General features: G+C 39.2%; 1 protein-coding gene across 3 annotated transcripts in view; it reads left to right on the top strand.

The window, feature by feature from the left end:
- Window positions 1-5,615, top strand: part of nlk1 (nemo-like kinase, type 1) — a 30,237-nt gene extending 24,622 nt beyond the window's left edge. For all 3 annotated transcript variants that reach the window (XM_010791634.1, XM_010791635.1, XM_010791633.1), the window contains 2 exons: window positions 1,531-1,624; window positions 1,725-5,615. In XM_010791634.1, the coding sequence (XP_010789936.1) occupies window positions 1,531-1,624; window positions 1,725-1,773 (143 nt within the window). In that variant the 3' untranslated portion in view covers window positions 1,774-5,615. The remainder of the gene's footprint in view (window positions 1-1,530; window positions 1,625-1,724) is intronic.
- Window positions 5,616-8,480: the final 2,865 nt, after the last annotated feature.

The raw sequence follows: 8,480 nt of genomic DNA, 5'->3' as shown, positions 1-8,480 counted from the left end.
ACCCTCTCTCACCCGCCCCGCAGCCGATACGAACTTAATTCCATGCCTTCATTCCTCCGCCTTGACTACTGCCACTCACTTTCTTTTAGCGCATCAGCACTACATCCCTCAACAGACTCCAACGGGTTCAAAATGCAGCCTGCACGCTCTCCTCAACACATTCCAAACATGGCACTCACATCAGCCCAGTCCTCAGAGCTCCCACTGGCTTCCTGTCTCCTCGCGTATCAATTACAAAATTATGCGTCCTCACCTACAAAGCACTCCACCTTTTCCCCCTTATCTCACAAAAACCTTTCTCACTCCTTTATCAACCCCCACGGTCCCTCAGATCCACCGCAGGGACCCTATCCAATTACCCACATCCACCACTCTGCGGCTTTGGGACAGATACCTCTCTAGTGCGCCAGCCTCTAGGCTCTGGAATCCCTCCACCAAGATCTCTGTGACTCTGAGCCTCCCTCACAGCCTTTCAGTCCCCGCCGTCAAACAACATATCTTTTCAACTCTGGTCTACCCATAAGCCATAACTCCCTCCTCTCATCAACTTTTCCTCTTCACTGCCTTTTTATTTTACTATACTTACTTGTTTGCCTGTCCTCGTTTGTCTACCCTCCCTCATATTGTAAAGCGTCTTTGAGTTGTGAAAAGCGCTATATAAATAAAATGCATTATTATTATTACATGTTCCTGCAGAGATACACATTTCTGTGTATCTCTGCAGGAACATCAGCCCCATTGCTCCCCGGGCGCTGTGCAATAGCTGCCCACTGCTCCTAGTACTAGTCTCCTGGTACTAGGATGGGTTAAAAGCAGAGAACACATTTCACTGTGTGTGCTGTGTGCTCTGCATGTGTGACCATTAAAGAGGAGTTCATCCCTCCCAATTCTTCTATTTTATTCGTGTTTTCTGTTGTTGAGTCTTTGAGTAGTCTGGTTTGTTCATCTTAATTAATATTCAATTTATTTCGAACCACTTCACCAAGGATTAATATTTATAAATATGTATTCATTATTATGATATGCCATATGCCTGTTGGTCTTAATTATTCCTTCTTCTTTTTACGCATATCTCTATTGTACGTTATCATGATTGTTCACTTGTTTGTCTTATTTTATTCTTACCTCTTAATTATATTTTACTTGCAAGTATTATTATTCTTATATTATTAGAAAGAATAATTGTATTTGTATTTAACTGTTGATCTTCGTTATCTGATTGTCTTCTTGAGTTCTACTAGCCTGTATTATTATTATTTTAAAGAAATGTAATGGTGAATTTATAGTTTTAATTATTTGATATAGATTATTTTCCTTACATTTTTAGAAACATTGATTTAAAAAAAAAAATAATAATTCTCATGTAACAAATCAGTTTTAAAAATCCAATGAAAAGAATGTTAAATCAGAAGTTAACGCTTGTGTTCACTCGTAAGTTTGACAACGCATTGTGCCTGTAGCAGAAATGAAATGTGCTTTATAAATCAAGTTTAGCCTCCTATAATTCCTGCTGGCTCTTCTTGTCTCCAGAGTTAATCCATCGCTTCATCACGGAGCACCAGCAGGGCAAGCGTGTGCCGCTGTGCATCAACCCTCAGAGTGCTGCCTTCAAGACCTTCATCAGGTGAGGAGGGGCTCTTTTCGCCTGTCACCCCGAACACACTGATATTTAGATGGACGAATGTTTTGTATTCCACGTCTGAGAGAAGGTTTTGTGTCCCCAGGTCCACTGCATGGCACTCCTCCAAGGTGTCCAGGAAGGAGGAGAGATGAACGTCCTCCTCTTCCTCCCGGGGAGCGGCAGCAGAGTATGAAAAAGGATTTAATCGCCCGTGAGAGTCCTGAAGAGTTTGGGTCTTTTCCTTTCAGCTGTTCCCCTGGCGAGATGCAGACCCAAAGAAAACCTCCTGAAGATCCTCATTGCTTATTTTACCTCCTTCAAAATCGACAAAGTTTCAAAATATGAAAACTACTTCTTCACTTTTTTAAACGTCCCAAACAGGCGAGGCTTCGGGACTTTTCTTTTTCTCGGTGCTGATATGTAAAAAAAAAAGAAAAGCTGCTTGAGGAGGAAAAAGAAAGAGGAGCCGGTACGAGAGTGGATTTTCCATCTGTGTTAGTAGAGACTTTAAGGAATAATGGTTTTAATGTTTGGTAGATTTTTGAAGTCATTCCAGCCCTGTGCAATACGGATTCATTTGAACAAGCAACGGACTGAGGACACGGAGCGGATTGCCTGCCCTGCGGAGTTTCAGACACTCCCGATACGAGCGCGTACCGGATCAGTGTTCCCGCCAAACGACATCATACAGCGCCACGTCCTTTTTTTTGGTTTTCTTTTGGAACTGCTGCGAGTCCAAGCCGCGTCAATAATGCAAACTAACAGATGTAGCAGGTTCTCACCACAGTCAGTCCCTCGTGTTTCTCCACATCTCAGCTCCGGTAGTGCTTTGATCGCTAAGTTCTCTGTTTGTTCCACCTTATGAAAGGAGCAGGGACTTTTTTCATCAGTTTGAAGTATTTGGTTGGAAATTACGACAGGAATATTTATGACAGTTAATAAGGACCTTTGAGGGTTAAACTCATACATTTTCAAGGAAAGAAAATCAATTAAAGTCGGAATTCGAAGGAAAAAAATCTGATTCCTGACGAACAAATGCAGAATTCTCTGAATTTTGAGATTATAAAGTGTAATCCCAGAAAAAGGACTTTTCACATGGCCCTAATCCTCTTCTGTTAATAACCCTGGCTTTATCATTGTCACGTCATTTTGTTTGCCTACAATGGCCCTAATACATCGTCGTAGATGCTCTGCATAAAGAAAAATGCCAAATCGATATTTGGCTGACTTTTTTGTGTTCTTCCTGTCTTGTTTTAATTTTCTCGCTGACCTCCTCTGTCCCGACTTTTTGCCCACCGGCAGAGAGAGATTTTTTTCGTTGTCATTTCTTAATTTATTGAGTGTTTGTTGAAGAGTGTGTGTCTCCACCTTTTTTAGTTTGAAGCGGTTTACCTCAAACCTCCGGAGAAAAGTGAACAGAACCTGATGAGTGCATACCTGTAAAGTGAAAGCCTCCCGTCAGAACTCAAACGTCATTCCTCCAGATTCTTCTTGTCTTTACCTCCACTTCGCCCCACCACTCTGATTTTTTTTAGAGAGAGAATTATGTTTTCTGTGAAATGCTGCTGTTTTTTTGTTTTCGTTTATTTTAGTTTCAGGCTCGTTTTATAGACTATGAACTGTACAAAGCCACATAAGGATGCACCAGTATTGATCCTGGTATTATTATCAGTAAATAACAATTTTTCTGATTCTACACTGTAAGAAGTTCAGCAGAAGATGTTAATTATATCTTCAGATCTAATTGAGTTAATTTTCTAACTGATGGTTTTTACATGTTTAACCCTTTAATTACAAACTCAACAAATCGCACTGAAAGTGAAATGAACGTGCATATATGTGAACCGTAATGGCAAGAAAGGTGAAATATTATTACATTTTTAAAAACAGGCAGATTTGTTTTAGTTTATATTACATTTAATATGCCAACTCAAATAAATCATAATTTAGTTATAACAGAAAAAAAGATTAACAAGATTATTTTCTCAGAAATCACAAGTCACCTCAACTACATGGTTAAAACAAATGTTACAAACATTTGCAATATTATATAAGGTCACAAGTTTCTCTCAAAACTAAAAGTGTAAATCATGTTTACTTCCATTAAAGTCTATATCTCACATTAAAGGAGTTTTTCCTCATAATTACTGAAGTCTATTTATCCCTTACTTGTGAAAATAGAATCCGCAAAAAAAAGTTGCATCCAAAAACTTTCTAAAACAATTGTTCCCACAATATAACAAATAATGATCTTGCACAAGACAGCAGGATTGTTATTCTCAATGGTTTGATTTCTCCTCTGAACATCAGTAATTCAAGTGCCCTGATGTGTAGATAAAGCAGAAAAACATGTAAAATCATCAGTCGGATCTTCTGGGTTCTGGTTCCCACCGTTGTCTGGCCCCTTTCTGACTTTAGGAACTTGTCCAGGAACTCTTTTTCTTTCTGGAAGGCACTCAGGAACAGCCTGCCACCTCACAGTTTGTCCCGTCACTTTTTTTTCATTGTAAAGCTCCTGAAAAGACTAAAGGACTCTCCGGGTTTAGTTCCTGTTCTTCCTTAGTTTCTTTTTTTTTTTTTTTTTTTAAAGCTTTTAAAGCTTGTGGATTTTTTTCTCCCCTGTCATCTCCTTAACCTCCAGCAGGCTGCGGGACCCCCGGAGTCTCTTCTTCTCCAGGATCACAGCGCCCCCCCTGATTTGTATATCTGCATGTGTATATTTATTATCCCATGGAGAGCTTTTGGGTTTGAATGCTGTGCAATTGATTTAATGACGAAAACGTACATTTTGTGGTATTTTCTTTTTGTATTTAATTCATCTTTAGGAAGTGATTTTTATTAGAAGTTTTTGTTTGTTGTGATCTGATTAGGTTTTTTACAAAAGCCAAATGTTGAGAAAATGTTTTGATAATTGTTCCCTAAATACATTTGAAGAGCGAGTTAACCTCAACACTAAAACGATTATTTTGAAATGTAAGAAGCAACGCTTCAGTGTGATAAACACAAACGTTGCCCTCAAAATAAACACATTAGTCAAGAGACAACCGTATCATTTAAGTCTTCAAATGCACACCTAACCCCTTAAAAAACGGGTTCCCTTAAACCAAACCTTTATCTTCTCTAAACTTTCCCACTTCAATGTAACATTCCTCCCTCAATATACATTTTTTAAGTGCTTTATTTTGTCAGATAAACCCAAAGAAAACTCAATTCATAAAGACTCAAAACTAATTCAAAAAACATTTAGTCATGTTTCTCGACTGAAAATCAGAAAGGATTTTCCCTTTGAGGTTCCCAAAAGTGTTATTTTAAATGACTATTTGGTGTTTTATTGTTTTTTAAAATGATGTTATGTTTCTTATAATTTAACAGAAAATAATTGTAATCACTGTATTTGATCAGATAAACCCAAAGATCATTCAGTTTCTAGTGATTTACACAATTTGCCGAAGCTGGAAATTGAGAACGTTTGACATTTTTCTTGATTACCTACTACTTTGTTGATCCGATAATTATTTCAACATCGACATTCATAAATACTATATTGAAAATGCACATTATTAATACATTGAGGGAACACTTTGTTAATCTGAAGCTCAAATGTTTTACTTTAAGGAACAATAGATCAACGTTTTTCCCTTTTGGACTTTTCTTATTTGACTTTTTTTTGTTTCTGTTGTGTAGAGGAAGTGTTTGAAACACACACCCTCCTGCACACTGTTCACAGATCAGACGGACAGACGACTCGTCACCTTTAGACATTAGACTTGTTTTTCTTCTATGAAAAGAAACTTCATGTTTTTATTATTATAAATATGAGACTGATGTTTGAAACTGATGTTTTTTGTCTTTGTTTTAGCAACAATAACAAAACGTATTTTTGTTTTTTGACTTGTGTTCCCAACAAATACTTGAATTTCTTAAAAAAAAAAAATGTTTAGAGTTAAAGTAGTGAATGATAAACAAATAAATGGACACTGGATAATATTCCCTTTCATGACTAGACCTCTTTTTTTTAATTCATTGATATTTGGAATATGTATATCTCTGCAGTTTTTAAGACAGGTAAATGTTCCTAAGAATTTAATTATCATAAATAAATGGATAGTAATCGGATAGGGATAAAAGATATGTTAAAGTTATAAACTAATAAATCGAAAAAAGTGATGAACAATCGCAAAGAATATTTAAAACATACTCATAGAAAATAAGTAATTTAAGATATTGTTAAAAATCATAACACTATTTTACAATGCAACTCATTACAAAAAAATTGAGGAAATTGTAGTATTACAGAGTTTCTGATTAATGTAGGGATAGAAAGAGATATCCAATATCCCCTTGACTTTACTAATCTGTTAAAACAATTAAACTATCATTTTAAACCTGGCTTTATCCGGTGTTCACATTTCAGTTCTGGAAATCGATGCAAATTAGCACATACTCCTCACTTTTCATATTTAAACAAGCAAAACAATTATTTTCTTAAAGGTCACCTATTGTGCAAAATCAACTTGTTCCTGTTTTTAATACACAGGCCTACATATGTGTCCCCTCTGTGTAAAGAGATTCTCTCTCTTTTTGTCTTGATCCATTTATATAAAAACCTGTCTAAAAATGAGCGGATCAGATTTTGGCCACTTTATGATGTCATAACGATTTTTTGTAATGACCATTAGCCAATTGGCCCCCACCCGTATCACCTGATCCTCTCCTAGAGCACCATGTGTCTTTTTAACCAAATATTCTCTCAAGAAGGGGCGTGGGGAGTGGCCCTTATTCTTCAATCTAATAGTAACAGACTGCGGGCTGCTTCTCACTCTTCTGTATTTTCATTTCTCGCTCCCTCGGTTCACCGGAAGCTTGATTTTTCTGCGCCATCCTTGAGTAGCGTCTCCATTGCCCTTATTTGTGCCGGAGATCGGAGAGCAATAACAGGAGCGATAATCGTATGCGGGGCTGTTTGAATTTTTGCCGGTGGGCGTGTCTGAAGCTCGACCAACAACCAATCACATGAATCTCCCGCCCCGGACACACAAGCACGCGGTGCATTGGCTAGAGCTTGTACTGGCTTATGAAAAATTGGATTTGGCTGACGCTTTCCATCGGAAGCTTCAAAGGAAATTGCTCAACTTTTGAGCGAGCAAAGCGAAGCGACTCCTCCCACAAGCAGTTTCGGCAAGTGTGACGTCACCCCATTCAAAGTGAGATGGCCCCAGAAGCGTTGAAGCATCCAACGAACAGCCGCCGTGCTGGACGGCCCGTAAAGAACGCAAGGGAAAAGACGCAAAGTTGAGGGAGCAAGGATTGCATTTAAGAGAAGGTGAGAAGCAGCCCAGAGAATCAACACTTTGAAAAACAGGGCTGAAACAGATGGGGATTATGAATGCTGCAAGTCTGTTGGTATTTGAGCCAAACACTCAGAACAACATGTGAAGCTCTCCTAACAGGAGGAATACAACACTCCTTCAACGAGAAATCCAACGTCAAATGTTCTGCTATATTTAGAACTATAAGTATATTGATGAAAAATAGTATACAGGACTGTCTCAGAAAATTGAATATTGCTGATAAAGTTCTGTTTTCATGTTGCAATTAAAAAACAAATGTCATACATCTGGATATCATGACAAATCAACTTGAAATATTGCCAAGCCTTTTATTATTTTAATATGCTGATTATGGCGATTACAGCTTAAGAAAACTCAAAAATCCGTATCTCAAAAAAATTAGAATAGTTCCTCAGACAAGTAAAAAAATAAGATTGTATAACAGCAAAACGACAATCAAAACATTGATGAAAATGTCCATAATGCACTCAGTACTTGGTTGGAATCCTTTGCACGCGATTACTGCATACAATGCCGCGTGACATGGCAGCGGCACTCAGCCTGCCTGCGCATATGCTGAGGGTTCATGGATGCCCAGGATGCTGTCAATGCGGCCTTTAGCCTCATTAGCAGGTTGTTGGTCTGATCCGGTGTCTTTCAGCTTCTTCTTCGCGAATACCCACACATATCTCTTATGGGGTTCAGCGTCAGGGGAATTTTGCCCCAGGCCAATCGCAGGCACAGTAATGCCATGTCAGCTACACCAGCTTTACTTGTCGGTTTTTTGGCACTGACTGGGCCAGGTGCCAGTCATTATGGAAAATGCAATCCTCATCTCCATAGAGCTTCAGCAGACGAAGCCATCGCTAGTGCCTCTTAAAATCTCTGCGGCTACACCAGCGCCATTTACTCTGGGCTTGATGAAACACAGTGGAACCCAACACCAGCAGCTGCACATGGGCTCCCCAAACCAATCGCTGACTGTGGCGAACTTCACACTGGATCAAGCCAACTTGCATTTGGCCTCCTCTCCAGCCTTTCTCCGAGGACGCTGGCCGCCTTGACTTTCCAAATGAATATACAAAACTTGCTTTCGTCTGAAAGCAGGACTGTTGGACCACTGTGCAACTCTCCGTGCCCTTCTTTTCCTTAGGCCTCAGTCAGACGCCTCTTCCGTTGTCTTGACGTCAGAAGTGCTTGACCATGGGAATACGGCTATTGTAGCCCATTTCCCGGAACACGTCTTGTAACAGGTGAACTTTTTTGATACCTGACCCAGCTTCAGTCCCACTGTCTTTGAAGCTCCCCAAATTTTCTGGAAGCGACTCTTCTTCACATATGCTTTAAGCTGCTTTTTGGTCTTCTCTTGTTGTGCAGCGTTTCCTGTCACATTGCCCCCTTCAACAGACTTTTGTGGATGTGCTTTTGAAACTGCACTCTGTGAACTAGCCTTGCTCTTTGAGACATTTCGTTTTGCTTATTCCTTACCCTCCTGATGGGAGGATTGCTAGGACGTGTCCCTGGGCAGA

Source organism: Notothenia coriiceps, unplaced genomic scaffold, assembly GCF_000735185.1.
Source record: "Notothenia coriiceps isolate Sejong01 unplaced genomic scaffold, NC01 NC01_scaffold00035604, whole genome shotgun sequence".
Classification (NCBI taxonomy): Eukaryota; Metazoa; Chordata; class Actinopteri; order Perciformes; family Nototheniidae; genus Notothenia; species Notothenia coriiceps.
Note: the sequence above shows the minus strand (reverse complement) of the source record. Positions and strands in the feature narration are given on the sequence as shown.